This window comes from Oncorhynchus mykiss, chromosome 15 (assembly GCF_013265735.2).
Source record: "Oncorhynchus mykiss isolate Arlee chromosome 15, USDA_OmykA_1.1, whole genome shotgun sequence".
Classification (NCBI taxonomy): domain Eukaryota; kingdom Metazoa; phylum Chordata; class Actinopteri; order Salmoniformes; family Salmonidae; genus Oncorhynchus; species Oncorhynchus mykiss.
The window spans coordinates 24,502,072-24,521,748 of record NC_048579.1 but is presented as its reverse complement, the minus strand read 5'-3'; the positions used below and the strand labels follow the sequence as shown (position 1 = coordinate 24,521,748).

At 43.8% G+C, this 19,677-nt stretch overlaps 1 protein-coding gene across 1 annotated transcript in view; it reads left to right on the top strand.

The window, feature by feature from the left end:
- Positions 1-19,677, top strand: part of gpr158a (G protein-coupled receptor 158a) — a 101,836-nt gene that overhangs the window by 47,202 nt on the left and 34,957 nt on the right. The window contains exon 5 of the mRNA XM_021562794.2: positions 3,948-4,016. Coding sequence (XP_021418469.1) covers positions 3,948-4,016 — 69 coding nt within the window. The remainder of the gene's footprint in view (positions 1-3,947; positions 4,017-19,677) is intronic.

The following is a 19,677-nucleotide window of genomic DNA, read 5'->3' as shown; positions in this document are numbered from 1 at the left end:
CAGCTCAGCATTCAACATCATAGTGCCCTCAAAGCTCATCAATAAGCTAAGGACCCTGGGACTAAACACCTCCCTCTGCAACTGGATCCTGGACATCCTGACGGGCCGCCCCCAGGTGGTAAGGGTAGGTAACAACCTCATCCTCAACATAGGGGCCCCTCAGGGGTGCGTGCTCAGTCCCCTCCTGTACTCCCTGTTCACTCATGACAGCCAGGCACGACTCCAACATCATCAGTAAGTTTGCCGATGACACAATGATGGTAGTTCTGATCACAGACAACAACGAGACAGCCTATAGGAAGGAGGTCAGAGACCTGGCCGTGTGGTGCCAGGACAACAACCTCTCCCTCAACGTGATCAAGAGAAAGGAGATGGTTGTGGACTACAGGAAAAAGAGAACAGAGCACGCCTCCATTCTCATCGACAGGGCTGTGGTGGGGCAGGTTGAGAGCTCCACCACATCACTAACAAACTAACATGGTCCAAACACACCAAGACAGTCGTGAAGAGGGCACGACAAAACCCATTCCCCCTCAGGAGACTGAAAAGATTTGGCATGGGTCCTCAGATCCTCAAAAGGTTCTACAGCTGCACCATCAAGAGCATCCTGACTGGTTGCATCACTGCCTGGTATGGCAACTGCTCAGCCTCCGACTGCAAGGCACTACAGAGAGTAGTGCAAATGGCCCAGTACATCACTGGGGCCAAGCTTCCTGCCATCCAGGATCTCTATACCAGGTGGTGTCAGAGGAAGGCCCTAAAAATTGTCAAAGACTCCAGCCACCCTAGTCATAGACTGTTCTCTCTGCTACCGCACGGCAAACGGTACCGGAGCTCCAAGTCCAAGAGGCTTCTAAACAGCTTCTTCCCCCAAGCCATAAGACTCCTGAACATCTAATCAAATGGCCTCCCAGAATATTTGGATTGCCCCCCCCCCCCCCCCCCCTCTTTTACACAGCTGCTACTCTCTGCTGTTATCGTCTATGCATAGTCATTTTAATAACTCCACCTACATGTATATATTACCTCAACTATTCGGTGCCCCTGCACATTGACTCTGTACCGGTACCCCCCTGTATATAGTCTCACTATTATTGTTTTACTGCTGCTGCTTTACTTGCTACTTTTATTTCTTATTCTCATCCATATATATTTTTTAACTGCGTTGTTCGTTAGGGGCTCGTAAGTAGGCATTTTACTGTAAGTAGGTATTCACTGTAATACCTGTTGTATTTGGCGCATGTGATGAATAACATTTGATTTGGTTTGATACTGGCAAAATATGGCAAGGCCATTACTTAGATTTGACAGTATTAAAGGCAACTTCGCTGTTCTACTTCTACAACATGACATTTACTTTATATAGTAGAGCCGTATAGTCCTGAACCAGTTCCTTATTCATAGCCTGGTGAACTTTCGGCTGTGGAACTTTTGGCTCTATAATCGCATTAGCTTTCTGGAGTGGAGCACAACACCTAAGCCCTCAGTTGGGTTCTGTCAATTAATTGGCTTCATTTAGGACTTTGTCTTGAGCGTGAGAAATCTCTGGATTAGGATGTAGGTTGACAGATTCACTGACAGGAGAACATCTCCTTACTGGATCACACACACCTTGGGATGAGTTTGCTCTAATAGGGCTGAGACGAACAATGTCTTTTCTCACGAATACAACTTCTAGAATTTGGAGGTATGTCATATTGAATGTCCCTGTATGTAATCATCATTTATCCTCCAAAAGGGACTTTACTTCTGTTGCCACTCTATGCGTGGTAGCAGCACTATCATTTGCTCAAGGTTCAAGAGCAGTAAGCTGTGTATAGGCACTTATACTGTATGTTTGCAAACCAATGGCACAGCTGTCCATTGCCCCTTGAAAGCATCCTCAAGCACCGTTTACTGTAAAAGAATGCATGGCTGAATGTCTGATGTACTGTAAGAGGAGCCTGGAAATATCCATGAAATGGAAAACCATAGAAAAACGTAGAATGTTCTAGTTCTGTGGGGCAAATATTTATTTGATGAGTTTTGATAAGGCTTAGGATACAGCTGTTATTTATTTTGTTTGTTTATGAATGCACTAGTACATTGACATTTTAGTCATTTAGCAGACACTCTTATTGAGCGACTTAAAATAAGCCCATTCACCTTAAGGTACAGTAGCTAGGTGAGACAACCACATATCACAGTCATAGTGAGTACATTTGTCCTCAATAAAGTACAGTGCCTTGCGAAAGTATTCGGCCCCCTTGAACTTTGCGACCTTTTGCCACATTTCAGGCTTCAAACATAAAGATATAAAACTGTATTTTTTTGTGAATAATCAACAACAAGTGGGACACAATCATGAAGTGGAACGACAATTATTGGATATTTCAAACTTTTTTAACAAATCAAAAACTGAAAAATTGGGCGTGCAAAATTATTCAGCCCCCTTAAGTTAATACTTTGTAGCGCCACCTTTTGCTGCGATTACAGCTGTAAGTCGCTTGGGGTATGTCTCTATCAGTTTTGCACATCGAGAGACTGAAATTTTTTCCCATTCCTCCTTGCAAAACAGCTCGAGCTCAGTGAGGTTGGATGGAGAGCATTTGTGAACAGCAGTTTTCAGTTCTTTCCACAGATTCTCGATTGGATTCAGGTCTGGACTTTGACTTGGCCATTCTAACACCTGGATATGTTTATTTTTGAACCATTCCATTGTAGATTTTGCTTTATGTTTTGGATCATTGTCTTGTTGGAAGACAAATCTCAGTCCCAGTCTCAGGTCTTTTGCAGACTCCATCAGGTTTTCTTCCAGAATGGTCCTGTATTTGGCTCCATCCATCTTCCCATCAATTTGAACCATCTTCCCTGTCCCTGCTGAAGAAAAGCAGGCCCAAACCATGATGCTGCCACCACCATGTTTGACAGTGGGGATGGTGTGTTCAGGGTGATGAGCTGTGTTGCTTTTACGCCAAACATAACGTTTTGCATTGTTGCCAAAAAGTTCAATTTTGGTTTCATCTGACCAGAGCACCTTCTTCCACATGTTTGGTGTGTCTCCCAGGTGGCTTGTGGCAAACTTTATCCAACACTTTTTATGGATATCTTTAAGAAATGACTTTCTTCTTGCCACTCTTCCATAAAGGCCAGATTTGTGCAATATACGACTGATTGTTGTCCTATGGACAGAGTCTCCCACCTCAGCTGTAGATCTCTGCAGTTCATCCAGAGTGATCATGGGCCTCTTGGCTGCATCTCTGATCAGTCTTCTCCTTGTATAAACTGAAAGTTTAGAGGGACGGCCAGGTCTTGGTAGATTTGCAGTGGTCTGATACTCCTTCCATTTCAATATTATCGTTGGGATGTTTAAAGCTTGGGAAATCTTTTTGTATCCAAATCCGGCTTTAAACTTCTTCACAACAGTATCTCGGACCTGCCTGGTGTGTTCCTTGTTCTTCATGATGCTCTCTGCGCTTTTAACGGACCTCTGAGACTATCACAGTGCAGGTGCATTTATACGGAGACTTGATTACACACAGGTGGATTGTATTTATCATCATTAGTCATTTAGGTCAACATTGGATCATTCAGAGATCCTCACTGAACTTCTGGAGAGAGTTTGCTGCACTGAAAGTAAAGGGGCTGAATAATTTTGCACGCCCAATTTTTCAGTTTTTGATTTGTTAAAAAAGTTTGAAATATCCAATAAATGTCGTTCCACTTCATGATTGTGTCTCACTTGGTGTTGATTCTTCACAAAAAAATACAGTTTTATATCTTTATGTTTGAAGCCTGAAATGTGGCAAAAGGTCGCAAAGTTCAAGGGGGCCGAATACTTTCGCAAGGCACTGTAGCTATGAAAGTAGGCTTCATTCAGGTCGTCTTGGCTCTTACTAATATGTAGAGTTTTAGCATTATTCAAATTAAACTTTTATTAAATGTTGTTTCTGTTTCCTGTGTTCCAGAGTATCAGAGCCTCTGGGGTAGTTCTATTGGAGGCCATCCTGACTGGAGCACTGCTTCTCTACTTTCCGGTGAGTCACTGTGTGTGTGTGTGTGTGTGTGTGTGTGTGTGTGTGTGTGTGTGTGTGTGTGTGTGTGTGTGTGTGTGTGTGTGTGTGTGTGTGTAGGAGGGGGGTTATTTACTATCTATAGTATGATTGGCCTCTGCCCTTATTATTTAAAAGTTTAGGACAAAGTTAGTATGTGACAAAAAGTTGCCATTCAGTTTAACCTTTGATCCAGACCATATATTAATTCAACAACACACAAAAACAACTTTTTTTTGACAAGACTAATGCGGCATGAAGGCTGCCATGGAAAGTTGACTTGGTCAGTTCATAGAAAACCGTTCATAAATCACAGTGCCTTGTTTTGGAGGGTTTCTACAGAGTAGAGTTAAACAGTGTTTCTTTGTTTGGCGGAGACAAACATCCCGGGGCTCTCCTCTGACCTCCTGCTAGCTGTATGCTGCTAATCTGCCCAATGAACCCAGCAACCTGTGAAATATACCATCTGTTGACCAGCCACTCATGTTAAATGTGTGCAGCACCTATTCAGACCTTAGCAAGTCTCCTATTCAATTACATTACATTTGCTAACACATTTCTTCACAATAAGGATGGTTGACATTAACGGCCTAGAACCTTATTTGACACATGTTACATCACTCATAACAGATGTTATACCATTCTAATTGTAGAAACTCAGAGAAACGATCAACTATACTAGATTACGTATCATTAAGAGCAAACGATACAATTTAGAGGCAGATGAAAATAACCAAATAACCAGAGTTTCTATTTGAAGCGTCCGATTATTTCCACAGATGACCGAGCCTCAGGGCGTCTCCACATAACATTGATTTACGCAGATGTATTGTTATGTCTTAGTCAGTGGTGCCCCGGGCCTCTGGGTGATTGCAATTTAGTGGTGATCGCAGCGAGCTATGGGCTTAGCATAGCCACGAAGGGTAAATTAAAGTGAACTGATTTAGAGCAGCTCGCTAATCAATGCAATTAGCCAGTGACAAGGAAAGTAATCATCTTTGAAATTGCAATGAAATAGGGAGCAAAAGCAGGGGTTGGTTGGATGGGGTTGGGGTCGTCTGTGATTGGATGGACAACGTCAGTCCTGTTGGAGGATTGGTGAACGAGCAGGAAGTGGGCATTTCTCAGATGGAAATTAAAAAATGGAAATTACAACAACAAATTCATTGAAAACTGTGGTTGAAAAATTGCTCCATGTCTTTTGTTTCCATTGAAATGGAATGGACCACAATTCTTATGTAACACCATTTTGGAAAACATCTTCCATTATCAAAATGAGCCATCCCAATTGAAGACTGAACATATTGGAAGGCTGAGGAAATTATTTATACCCATATTTTATGTATTGAAATCCAAGTCACCACAAGACCTCCTTGTCTCATTTTGATATGCTGTCTTTCAGTCCCTTTATATGAAAATGGTTCCTTTCTGCTCGAGTCCATTGTCTACGCAGCACGCTATATTGATCTCCAGCCTGATCCCTTTGCATGTCTCCTTTGTGAATCTCACATGAGCCTTCCTTCCTGCCTGCTAGGGCGAGTCGCATCACTCCCAATCTAAATATAGATTCAGAAGTATTCCACCGCTGCTGCTGCTTCTATTTTAAATAATTCCAGTGTTATTAAGGAGCAAGGAGATGCATCTCATCCCAGCGCTCTCTTGGCATTCCGTTCTTTGGAGTAATGCAATTTCCCCCCCTTTCCCCCCTTCTCCTCAGTGTGTCACATGCAATAACTTCAGTCCCTGCCCAGAATAAGGCAGGAGGAGAGACAGGGAGCGAGCGGAAAAAAGGAGAGAAAGGAAATTACGGGAGTGCCAATGCTGGCTATTTATGTTTGGCTGTGTGGAGATGAGAAAGGAGGGAACAGACACATAACTTGTGTGATCTGTGCATTAGCTTTCCGGCTATGTCTTTTTCTCTTATTCAGGTGGCTCGAAAGCCTGAGATTGGAGTAAAGTGACAGTTTGGATTGCTATTTCTCATCATTTTCAAAATGCCACCAAGTTTCTCAATCAAGGGGGCATATATTCAGATAGAATCATTTGTGGGATTCTCGCTCACTCATTCACTCACTCACAATTCTCTCCTCCCTTTATTCACTGTTGGTAGCTCCATCTCTCTTTCTTTCGTTTCCTGTCTTCTCCTCCCCCACAGTGTTTTGTGCTGCTCCCTCTCCCAGCCCATCTGTGTGTGTGCTAGCGCAGGCTGCCACTGAGACCCCCCGTCTTTCCCTCTCCCCCCGCCTGGGTACCCCATCAGAGACTCTGGGCTTTTACTCTGCTGCCTTCCTGTTGCTTCACACACATACACTCACAAACATGTACACACACTCACGCATGCATATACTCTCTCTCCCTCTCTCCCCCTCTCTCCCCCTCTCTCTCTCTCTCTCTCTCTCTCTCTCTCTCTCTCTCTCTCTCTCTCATACACACACACACACACACACACTCCACCCCACCCTCCTTCTCCTCCTCCTCCACCTGTCTGCTTGCGTCTCTCCACTCCTCCTCCATCTCAGGCCTTCCCCAGTCCCCATGTAGTGCAGGGCAGACAGACATAGCGTCACAGCACATCAGGGGGCTAATGAGAAACAGTATGTCTGAGGGATAATGCATCCTGACCTGTCAGGCCATGAAACACAGCCCGCCTGGCATCGCCTGCCCCCTTCCTGCTTCCTATCCCAGCTGCTCCGACACTTTCAATCTGCCTTAAGTGGATCTGTTGTGGGTGGAGGGTGAAGTGGCGGGTTTTGGAGCCCCCCCGCCCACCCCCACCGCCAGATCGTGTGCCTCCCTGCTTCCCTGCTTCCCTGCAAAAGTGCTGAGGCGTAGGGCTCATCCAAAACCCACAGATGCTCTCTGAGTAGAACGTTAGGGGTTAGATAAACTTGTGCAATTGGGGTGCTTGGTGTGTTTACAGAGAAAGAGGAACTTAAGAGAGTGAGATTGAACATAGATGGAAGAGCATGAAAGAGGGTTGGACAAACACAGTACATTGACTTAGGTCGACCAGTCAAATCAAATCAAAATCAAATCAAATTGTATTAGTCACATGCGTCGAATACAACTGGTGTAGACCTTACAATGAAATACTTACTTACGAGCCCCTAACCAACAATGCAGTTTAAAAAAAATATGGATAAGAATAAGAAATAAAAGTAACAAGTAATTAATGAGCAGCAGTAAAATAACAATAGTGAGACTATATACAGGGGGGTACCGGTACAGAGTCAATGTGCGGAGGCACCTGATAGTTGAGGTAATATGTACATGTAGGTAGAGTTACTAAAGTGACTATGCAAAGATGACAAGAACAGAGAATAGCTGCGGTGTAAAAGAGGGTGGGGGGTGGGACAATGCAAATAGTCTTAGATGTTCAGGAGACTAACGGCTTGGGGGTAGAAGCTGTTTAGAAGCCTCTTGGACCTAGACTTGGAGCTCCGGTACCGCTTGCCGTACATCTATGACTAGGGTGGTTGGAATCTTTGACAATTTTTAGGGCCTTCCTCTGACACCGCCTGGTATAGAGGTCCTGGATGGCAGGAAGCTTGACCCCAGTGATGTACTGGGCAGTACACACTACCATCTGTAGTGCTTTGCGGTCAGAGGCCGAGCAGTTGCCATACCAGGCAGTGATGTAACCAGTCAGGATGCTCTCGATGGTGCAGCTGTAGAACCTTTTGAGGATATGAGGACCCATGCCAAATCTTTTCAGTATCCTGAGGGGGAATAGGTTTTGTCGTGCCCTCTTCACGACTGTCTTGATGTGCTTGGACCATGTTAGTTTGTTGGTGATGTGGATACCAGGGAACTTGAAGCTCTCAACCTGCTCCACCACAGCCCCATTGATGAGAATGGGAGCGTGCTCTGTCCTCTTTTTCCTGTAGTCCACAATCATCTCCTTTGTCTTGATCACATTGAGGAAGAAGTTGTTGTCCTGGCACCACACGACCAGGTCTCTGACCTCCTCCCTATACAGTGCCTTGCGAAAGTATTCGGCCCCCTTGAACTTTGCGACCTTTTGCCACATTTCAGGCTTCAAACATAAAGATATAAAACTGTATTTTTTTGTGAAGAATCAACAACAAGTGGGACACAATCATGAAGTGGAACGACATTTATTGGATATTTCTAACTTTTTTAACAAATCAAAAACTGAAAAATTGGGCGTGCAAAATTATTCAGCCCCTTTACTTTCAGTGCAGCAAACTCTCTCCAGAAGTTCAGTGAGGATCTCTGAATGATCCAATGTTGACCTAAATGACTAATGATGATAAATACGATCCACCTGTGTGTAATCAAGTCTCCGTATAAATGCACCTGCACTGTGATAGTCTCAGAGGTCCGTTAAAAGCGCAGAGAGCATCATGAAGAACAAGGAACACACCAGGCAGGTCCGAGATACTGTTGTGAAGAAGTTTAAAGCCGGATTTGGATACAAAAAGATTTCCCAAGCTTTAAACATCCCAAGGAGCACTGTGCAAGCGATAATATTGAAATGGAGTATCAGACCACTGCAAATCTACCAAGACCTGGCCGTCCCTCTAAACTTTCAGCTCATACAAGGAGAAGACTGATCAGAGATGCAGCCAAGAGGCCCATGATCACTCTGGATGAACTGCAGAGATCTACAGCTGAGGTGGGAGGTTGTCCATAGGACAACAATCAGTCGTATATTGCACAAATCTGGCCTTTATGGAAGAGTGGCAAGAAGAAAGCATTTTCTTAAAGATATCCATAAAAAGTGTCGGTTAAAGTTTGCCACAAGCCACCTGGGAGACACACCAAACATGTGGAAGAAGGTGCTCTGGTCAGATTAAACCAAAATTGAACTTTTTGGCAACAATGCAAAACGTTATGTTTGGCGTAAAAGCAACACAGCTGAACACACCATCCCCACTGTCAAACATGGTGGTGGCAGCATCATGGTTTGGGCCTGCTTTTCTTCAGCAGGGACAGGGAAGATGGTTAAAATTGATGGGAAGATGGATGGAGCCAAATACAGGACCATTCTGGAAAAAAACCTGATGGAGTCTGCAAAAGACCTGAGATTGGGACGGAGATTTGTCTTCCAACAAGACAATGATCCAAAACATAAAGCAAAATCTACAATGGAATGGTTAAAAAATAAACATATCCAGGTGTTAGAATGGCCAAGTCAAAGTCCAGACCTGAATCCAATCGAGAATCTGTGGAAAGAACTGAAAACTGCTGTTCACAAATGCTCTCCATCCAACCTCACTGAGCTCGAGCTGTTTTGCAAGGAGGAATGGGAAAAAAATTCAGTCTCTCGATGTGCAAAACTGATAGAGACATACCCAAAGCGACTTACATCTGTAATCGCAGCAAAAGGTGGCGCTACAAAGTATTAACTTAAGGGGGCTGAAGAATTTTGCACGCCCAATTTTTCAGTTTTTGATTTGTTAAAAAAGTTTGAAATATCCAATAAATGTCGTTCCACTTCATGATTGTGTCCCACTTGTTGTTGATTCTTCACAAAAAAATACAGTTTTATATCTTTATGTTTGAAGCCTGAAATGTGGCAAAAGGTCGCAAAGTTCAAGGGGGCCGAATACTTTCGCAAGGCACTGTAGGCTTTCTCGTCGTTGTCTGTGATCAGAACTACCATCATTGTGTCATCGGCAAACTTAATGATGATGTTGGAGTCGTGGATCTGTTAGGGCGGTATGCAAATTGGAGTGGGTCTATGTTTTGTGGGATAATGGTGTTGATGTGAGCCATGACCAGCCTTTCAAAGCAGGTAGTCATTTAGGCAGGTTACCTTAGTGTTCTTGGGCACAGGGACTATGGTGCTCTGCTTAAAACATGTTGGTATTACAGACTTGGACAGGGAGAGGTTGAAAATGTCAGTGAAGACACTTGAAAGTTGGTCAGCACATGCTTGCAGTACACGTTCTTGTAATCCGTCTGGTCCTGCAGCCTTGTGAATGTTGACCTGTTTAAAGGTCTTACTCACATCGGCTGCGGAGAGCGTGATCACATAGTCTTCCGGAACAGCTGGTGCTCTCATGCATGTTTTAGTGTTTTTTTGCCTCGAAGCGAGCATAGAAGTAGTGTAGCTTGTCTGGTAGGCTCGTGTCACTGGGAAGTTCTGTGCTTTCCTTTGTAGTCTGTAATGGTTTGCAAGCCCTGCCACATCTGACGAGTGTTAGTGCCGATGTAGTACGATACGATCTTAGTCCTGTATTGACGTTTACCAATTTGGTGGTTCGTCGGAGGGCATAACGGGATTCCTTATAAGCTTCCGGGTTAGATTCCCGCTCCTTGAAAGTGGCAGCTCTAGCCTTTAGCTCAGTATGGATGTTGCCTGTAATCCATGGCTTCTGGTTGTGGTATGTACATACGGTCACTGTGGGGATGATGTCATCGATGCACTTCAAATCAAATCAAATCAAATCAAATGTTATTTGTCACATACACATGGTTAGCAGATGTTAATGCGAGTGTAGCGAAATGCTTGTGCTTCTAGTTCCGACAATGCAGTAATAACCAACAAGTAATCTAACTAACAATTCCAAAACTACTGTCTTATACACAGTGTAAGGGGATAAAGAATATGTACATAAGGATATATGAATGAGTGATGGTACAGAGCAGCATAGGCAGGATACAGTAGATGGTATCGAGTACAGTATATACATGAGGTGAGTATGTAAACAAAGTGGCATAGTTAAAGTGGCTAGTGATACATGTATTACATAAGGATGCAGTCGATGATATAGAGTACAGTATATACGTATGCATATGAGATGAATAATGTAGGATAAGTAACATTATATAAGGTAGCATTGTTTAAAGTGGCTAGTGATATATTTACATCATTTCCCATCAATTCCCACTATTAAAGTGGCTGGAGTTGAGTCAGTGTCAGTGTCAGTGTGTTGGCAGCAGCCACTCAATGTTAGTGGTGGATGTTTAACAGTCTGATGGCCTTGAGATAGAAGCTGTTTTTCAGTCTCTCGGTCCCAGCTTTGATGCACCTGTACTGACCTCGCCTTCTGGATGATAGCGGGGTGAACAGGCAGTGTCTTGGGTGGTTGATGTCCTTGATGATCTTTATGGCCTTCCTGTAACATCGGGTGGTGTAGGTGTCCTGGAGGGCAGGTAGTTTGCCCCCGGTGATGCGTTGTGCAGACCTCACTACCCTCTGGAGAGCCTTACGGTTGTGGGCGGAGCAGTTGCCGTACCAGGCGGTGATACAGCCCGCCAGGATGCTCTCGATTGTGCATCTGTAGAAGTTTGTGAGTGCTTTTGGTGACAAACCGAATTTCTTCAGCCTCCTGAGGTTGAAGAGGCGCTGCTGCGCCTTCTTCACGATGCTGTCTGTGTGAGTGGACCAATTCAGTTTGTCTGTGATGTGTATGCCGAGGAACTTAAAACTTGCTACCCTCTCCACTACTGTTCCATCGATGTGGATAGGGGGGTGTTCCCTCTGCTGTTTCCTGAAGTCCACAATCATCTCCTTAGTTTTGTTGACGTTGAGTGTGAGGTTATTTTCCTGACACCACACTCCGAGGGCCCTCACCTCCTCCCTGTAGGCCGTCTTGTCGTTGTTGGTAATCAAGCCTACCACTGTTGTGTCGTCCGCAAACTTGATGATTGAGTTGGAGGCGTGCGTGGCCACGCAGGTGTGGGTGAACAGGGAGTACAGGAGAGGGCTCAGAACGCACCCTTGTGGGGCCCCAGTGTTGAGGATCAGCGGGGTGGAGATGTTGTTGCCTACCCTCACCACCTGGGGGCGGCCCGTCAGGAAGTCCAGTACCCAGTTGCACAGGGCGGGGTCGAGACCCAGGGTCTCGAGCTTGATGACGAGCTTGGAGGGTACTATGGTGTTGAATGCTGAGCTGTAGTCGATGAACAGCATTCTCACATAGGTATTCCTCTTGTCCAGATGGGTTAGGGCAGTGTGCAGTGTGGTTGAGATTGCATCGTCTGTGGACCTATTTGGGCGGTAAGCAAATTGGAGTGGGTCTAGGGTGTAGGTGATATGGTCCTTGACTAGTCTCTCAAAGCACTTCATGATGACGGAAGTGAGTGCTACGGGGCGGTAGTCGTTTAGCTCAGTTACCTAAGCTTTCTTGGGAACAGGAACAATGGTGGCCCTCTTGAAGCATGTGGGAACAGCAGACTGGTATAGGGATTGATTGAATATGTCCGTAAACACACCGGCCAGCTGGTCTGCGCATGCTCTGAGGGCGCGGCTGGGGATGCCGTCTGGGCCTGCAGCCTTGCGAGGGTTAACACGTTTAAATGTCTTACTCACCTCGGCTGCAGTGAAGGAGAGACCGCAAGTTTTCGTTGCAGGCCGTGTCAGTGGCACTGTATTGTCCTCAAAGCGGGCAAAAAAGTGATTTAGTCTGCCTGGGAGCAGGACATCCTGGTCCGTGACTGGGCTGGATTTCTTCCTGTAGTCCGTGATTGACTGTAGACCCTGCCACATGCCTCTTGTGTCTGAGCCGTTGAATTGAGATTCTACTTTGTCTCTGTACTGACGCTTAGCTTGTTTGACAGCCTTGCGGAGGGAATAGCTGCACTGTTTGTATTCGGTCATGTTACCAGTCACCTTGCCCTGATTAAAAGCAGTGGTTCGCGCTTTCAGTTTCACGCGAATGCTGCCATCAATCCACGGTTTCTGGTTAGGGAATGTTTTAATCGTTGCTATGGGAACGACATCTTCAACGCACGTTCTAATGAACTCGCACACCGAATCAGCGTATTCGTCAATATTGTTATCTGACGCAATACGAAACATGTCCCAGTCCACGTGATGGAAGCAGTCTTGGAGTGTGGAGTCAGCTTAGTCGGACCAGCGTTGGACAGACCTCAGCGTGGGAGCCTCTTGTTTTAGTTTCGTACTTATTAATGAAGCCAATGACTGATGTGGTGTAGTCCTCAATGCCACTGGAGGAATCCTGGAACATATTTCAGTCTGTGCTAGCAAAACAGTCCTGTAGCTTAGCATCTGCTTCATCTGACCACTTTTTATTGATCACATCACTGGAGCTTCCTGCTTTTATTTTTGCTTGTAAGCAGGAATTAGGAGTATAGATTTATGGTCAGATTTGCCAAATGGAGGGTGAGGGAGAGCTTTGTATGTGTATCTGTGTGTGGAGTAAAGGTGGTCCAGTGTTTTTTTCCTCTGGTTGCACATTTAACATGCTGATAGAAATTTGGTAAAACGGATATAAGTTTCCCTGCATTAAAGTCCCCGGCTACTAGGAGTGCCGCCTCTGGGTGAGTATTTTCTTGTTTGCTTATAGCGGAATACAGCTCATTCAATGCTGTCTCAGTGCCAGCATCAGTCTGTGGTGGTATGTAGACAGCTACTAAAAATACAGAAAAATTATCTAGGTAGATAGTGGGGTCTATAGCTTATCATGAGATACTCTACCTCGGGCGTGCAAAACCTTGAGACTTCCTTAGATATCATGCACCAGTTGTTATTTACAAAAATACATAGTCCACCACCTCTTGTGTTACCAGACACTGCTGTTCTATCCTGCCAATACAGCTTATAACCAGCCAGCAGTATGTTGATAATGTTGTCGTTCAGCCACGACTCAGTGAAGCATAAGATATTACAGTTTTGAATGTCCCGTTGGTAGTTTAATCTTCCACGTAGGTCATCGATTTTATCCAAAGATTGCACGTTTGCTTGCAGAATGGAAGGAAGTGGGGGTTTATTCGATCATCTATGAATTCTCAGAAAGCAGTCCGCCCTCCAGCACCTTTTTCTCCACCTTCTCTTCACGCAAATGACGGGGATCTGGGCCTGCAGTATATCATTCATGTCGAACTCGTTAACGGAATCTGCCAGTCCGTGGTGAGTAATCGCAGTTCTGATGTCCAGAAGTTATTTTCAGTCATAAGAGACGGTAGCAGCAACATTATGTACAAAAGAAGTTACAAAATAAGTTGCAAACAACGCAAAGAAACGAACGAAAAAAACACAATTGGTTAGGAATACGTAAGACGTCAGCCTTGTTCTCCGGCGCTATCTTTAGTCGCCATCTTTCAACCCTCGCTATTCGTTCCTCTTCTTCCTGAGCGTAGTTTTCATATTCAGTGAGGCCATACAGGGCGGTTGTTTAAAATGCATCTGCTGATTTCCTAATGTGGAGTGTTGAGTTGAGTTTTCACCTCTCGGACAGTAATGTGACAACATGTGAAGTGTGCACAGCTTTCTGAGTTCTGAGTTCTGAGTAACTTGGGGACTTCTGTGTTGGTGACACATATCAAAATGTACAGATTAACATCCTGTATGCACACTGTAAAATGCGGCACATACTCACACAAACAGTCCAATATGTCCCATGTCTCATTGAGAGGGAATATCTCACAGGAAATAGTGGTGAAAAGGAGAAGGTATTGTGGGAGGCCAAGTTGGATGTAATTTACACAAGGCCAACCTCAGGGGGACGAGGGGGAGAAACCATTACCTCGCCCATAGCCACTGGGCCCTCTCATATCATATCATTGGGGAGTAGCTGTCAGCTTTCATATCAAAACAGATTCATTGCCCCTATCCCATACCAACCCCACCTCCCACCCCTCTCTCCCTTTAAGGAATTTACTCGATTAGAGTGGAATAGACAGAGGAGAGGAACGAGATGATGAGACAGAGGAGGGGAATGAGATGATGACCAGAAATGAGAGGATTGAGAGAGATGGATGGATGGAATGGCAGTGGGCATGTCAAAGCAGGGGAAGGGGTGTAATGACATGATACTTTCCTGAGGCTTCAGTCTCACATTATCTCCTTCTCAGATGGAAACAGACAGACATGTTAAATAGCTCATAGGGATTTGTTCTTTTTTTTGTTGCCTCAGGCCCAACACATGTTGACAGTTATCGTTGTATGAGAAGATTGGAATGCCCCACATAGTGAACCGTCTTGCACTAGTTAATGTCTGCTGGTTGGAGCATGGTTCTGGCAATGTTCTAGCAACATTCTGGCAACCAGAGGCGTTTCTAGGATTTGTACACATTCAGGATTGTTATTTTTTTTAGGAGGAAAATTTTATTTTTATAAATGCATTTCTTGCAATTCTGTCACATTACATGACTCGATAAATGACCAAAATTTGTTTTAATAAGGCAAAAATGACCGAAAATGCTATGCTACTCTGACACTGATAACCTGAGCTCAATAAAAATGATATGGTCTTGAATGCAACCAATACAAAAATGTTAGAGTGGAGACAAATTGTAGCCCACAATATTACTTCCATCTGGAGGATTTTTTCCCTTTTTCGCCCATGTGAACCTGAGTAAACCCAGTCACTCAGACCCTTAGCCATTTCTGTTTATTGGCACCACACACCATCACGCACTGCCTTGGCTGAATTCAATCTTCTCAACCAAAACTCACACTCGTGAAATGTCATAAGCTTGCAGGGGAGACAGGCAGTCAAAGCAACTGAACCAAGGTGCGATTTGAAGCTTATGAAATTTCATTTTTTTGGGTGTAGATTTGATTTCAAGCACTGCCTGGCTCCCTACAGACATGCTCCCTTTCAACTGAAAGTTAGGATACTACTCTGTAGGAGGAAAAAATAAGGAAAGTGTCACTGGTGACACTTTGCGTGCTGAAAGTCCAATATCTTGAAACCTTGACTGCTGACATGCAAAACACTTTGAGACTGTTTGTTTCAACAGAGGACTAATTTTAAAAAATACCAAAAGATTGTTTTCGAGCTCAGGTCACAACTCCAGAACTGGACTTCTGTGTATTTCCCAGTATCCTTTATGGAGTGCATTGTATTTTATCGTATTCATTCAAATCAAGCTACCATGCAGAATAAAGAACAGGCGGCAGTTCTATTTGTTGTATTTCTATGCCAGACAATTTACTATAGGGTTACTAGTGTATGCGGGAAAGGTGAATAAGAGGTCAAAGGGACAATTGTTTCTTGAACAGATGGTCAGGGGGATGGAACATAATTACACATAATTTGTAGACTGCCCAAACAGATATAATATTTGACTGAAGCATAATAATTTCAAACCTTGTATACAGTCACATACAGCGCATTCGAAAGTATTCAGACCCTTTGACTTTTTCCACATTTTGTTACGGTACAGCCTTATTCTAAAATGTATTAAATAAAACATTTTCCTCATCACTCTATACCCCGTCACATAATACCCCATAATGACAAAGCAAAAATGTTTTTTTTGTCAACTGTGGGACCTAATATAGACAGGTCTTTCCAAATCATGTCCAATCAATTGAATTTACCACAGGTGCACACCAATCAAGCTGTAGAAACATCTCAAGGATGATCAATGGAAGCAGGATTCACCTGAGCTCAATTTCGAGTCTCATAACAAAGGGTCTGAACACTAAATAAGGTATTTAAAAAAAAAAATGTGTGTAGATTACTGAGGATTTTTTATTTATTTAATCCATTTTATAATACGACTGTAGCGTAACAGAATGTGGAAAAAGTCAAGGAGTCTGAATACTTTCCAAAGGCACTGTACCTACTACATAAGTGGGGGTGGGATGCAAGCATTCTAAGGGGGTCTCAGATAAGCACCTGATAAGGTTTTAATACTGTTAGTATTATGGTGATGAGGTTATTGGCATTTGACCTTTGTGACACAGGAAATCCTTCAGGGGTTCAACGGTTAGTTACCAGTGGTTGAGATTGAATGAAAATATTAGCTTTTTGGAGTGGTTCACCGATGAAGCGGAACTTCATTGGAAATGTATTGACATTACATACAGTAGTTGAATAAATTAAGAGATGGTCGCAGTCAGTAATCACACCTGCAATCTCTTGTGGGAAACACATAAAAAAAACACAAACACACACAACCCCCCCAACACACATGCACACATGCACGCACACACACACACACACACACACACACACACACACACACACACACACACACACACACACACACACACACACACACACACACACACACACACACACACACACACACACACACACACAGTTCAGTTGTTTTATCTAACTAAATAACAGTGGAATCAAATAGCTGACGGGAGATCAATACCCGGGGCCACACGTCCTGACCTTGACAGGAAGGAAGGGGTCCATGTGGGGGATCGATCCCTCAGGTACTCACCCCCCTCCAAGCATCTATCAATACCACCTCTCCATCTCATTTACATGTTTATAGTCTACAGACTATAAGTCAATTACATAAAGGCCTGTCATGCCAAATAGTGTCCCCCTGCCAAAAAGTCCCACCCCCCCTTTTTGTCACAATGGGATTCGATAAACTATTAGCGGCCCATTCTCTGGTGGTCAAAGGCTATGTTGTTGTGATCTCAGAACTCTATCTCAGTGTCTCATGTGGTCAATAGCTCCCTCCTCACCTCCCACTGTAGCACGGCTAACTCCTAAAGGGCACCAAATTCCCTACATAGTACAATATGGCCCTGGTCAAAAGTAGTGCACTTCGTAGGACATATGGTGTCATTTGGGACAAACCCAGGGTTTCACACGTTGCTGTTAAAAAACAACATGGAACAGTCCTACTCAATAGACTACTGAGAGAAATGAGTTGACGGGAACTACCCTGGTGCATTTGGATTACTGTTACAGCGCTAGTTGGTGGTTAATTGGGACGACAGGTAGCCTAAGCACATTGGGCCAGTTACCGAAATGTTGCTGATTTAAATCCCCTTGCCGACTAGGTGAAAAATCTGTTTGTGTGCCCTTGAGCAAGGCACTTAACCCTAATTGCTCCTGTAAGTTGCTCTGGATAAGAGATTTTGCTAAAATTGGATTTGTTTAGACATTTTTATTGTTTTGTTATTGTGTATTGTTTGACATTCACTGCATTGCTAGGAGCCAGTTACATAAGCATTTTGCTTCACCTGCTAAAACATCTGCTAAAATATGTAGGTGACCAATAAACTTAGATATTTGATTTGAGCAACAACACCCATGATGGCAGTTATGCCACGGCTTTGTGGCTGCACGACGTCACTTGTGTCAATAGGGGCAGACTCTTCTAAGACACAAGCTGGCAATGATGAGCGTTATGGGTGTTTGAATGAGCTTCATTCTATAGAGTTGTCTTAGTCTGTTCATTCCCACCTTTGTGACTGGGATGCTGAGAAAAGCGAGTGGATTTGGGAGGCCAACAACAGTAAAGTCAGCATTATAGACTTATTGCCATCAATACGTTTGTTTATCCATTTGTATCAAGCCTCGAGTTGTACAATCTGACACAGTCAGCTCGTCAGCAGGGCTCTCTACTGTACTGTAGCACAATGACGTTCTCAAGACCCACAGGCCTTTGTGAAGGAAGCACAGCAGTCAAAGAATCCCAGCTAATGTACACGGGTGCAAAAAACCAAATCACTCCCGCTGGAATAGAAAGATATGAATGCATTCTAACTACGCTTTCAACTGACAAACGCTGGTTTTGAGATCCCAGTACTATGATGCAGTGATGAGCAACAATAGGAGTGTTCATTCAGGAAAGGTGGTCATTAACACTGGAATGAGAGCATGATTCATGCATGGTGCATTATGATCTTTCTCTCTCCTTTCTTTCTTTCTTTCTTTCTTTTTTTCTTTCTCTCTCTCTCTCTTCCTCTCACTATGTCATCTCACTCGCTGCCTCTCTCTCTACTTCCCTCTGCCGAGCTTATATTGCCTTGAACAACGTTTGAGCAACAAACTGAGGTGGTTTAATGGGGCGAAGCTAGCGTATGTCGATGTCTAGCACGTTAAGTGAAAGTTGTGGGCTCTTTCAGACTGTGTTGATTGACAAAAGTGTTATTATCAAACTCATCCCTGTCTCCACTTGTGTCTGTGTTCAAACACTTACTGACAGGTTCTCTACTCCACCCATGCTCTTATTGTGTTCTGTAGAAAGAAGAACAAGTAGTGCTCTAGGGACAGACTTAAGGTAGATAAGTGCTTAAAAATATATAAATGGTGAAATCACAATAAGAACTTCTAAGAAAATACTATGAGAGTAATTATGAGAACAAACTATGTATCCTATCATACATGTAGGTGGTCAATGAGTAGTCATCATCATAGCTTATGGGAGATTCCACCCCAGGAAGGCCCGAAAATATTTTGTTATCTCCGATTGTTCTGGCAATTCTCACATAGAAATGTAATTGGGAGGGAAGGATGTTAGATATGCTTTTTACATTTGTATCGCAAACCACAAACCTATACATGCCTCCAGTAAGACCCTATGATCTGTGAACCATACGATACAGAAAACAACTTGGTGTCATTATACTTATAAATATGAATATCTCAAAACGTCCACTTTTTGATTCTGATTATTTTGAGACATGTTGTTTGAAAAAACATACTCTTCAAAACATGTCACATTTCCAGAGCGGGCTCTCTGCTACTTTTGCACCATTTTGTCGTAACAATCACAGCCTTCCTTTAAGAATACACATTCAGAAAATCACCAGCAGAGAGTTTCCTTTAAATCCATCTTCCCATCCACTGTGTTGGTGGTGCTCATAACATGTTTCAGAACTTGAAAAGTAGCAAAGAGCCCACTCTGGAAATGTGATGCACTTATAGAGTATATTGTTTAAAACAATACGTCAAAAACATTTACAAAATCCAGGGGCGGCAGGTAGCCTAGTGGTTAGAGCGTT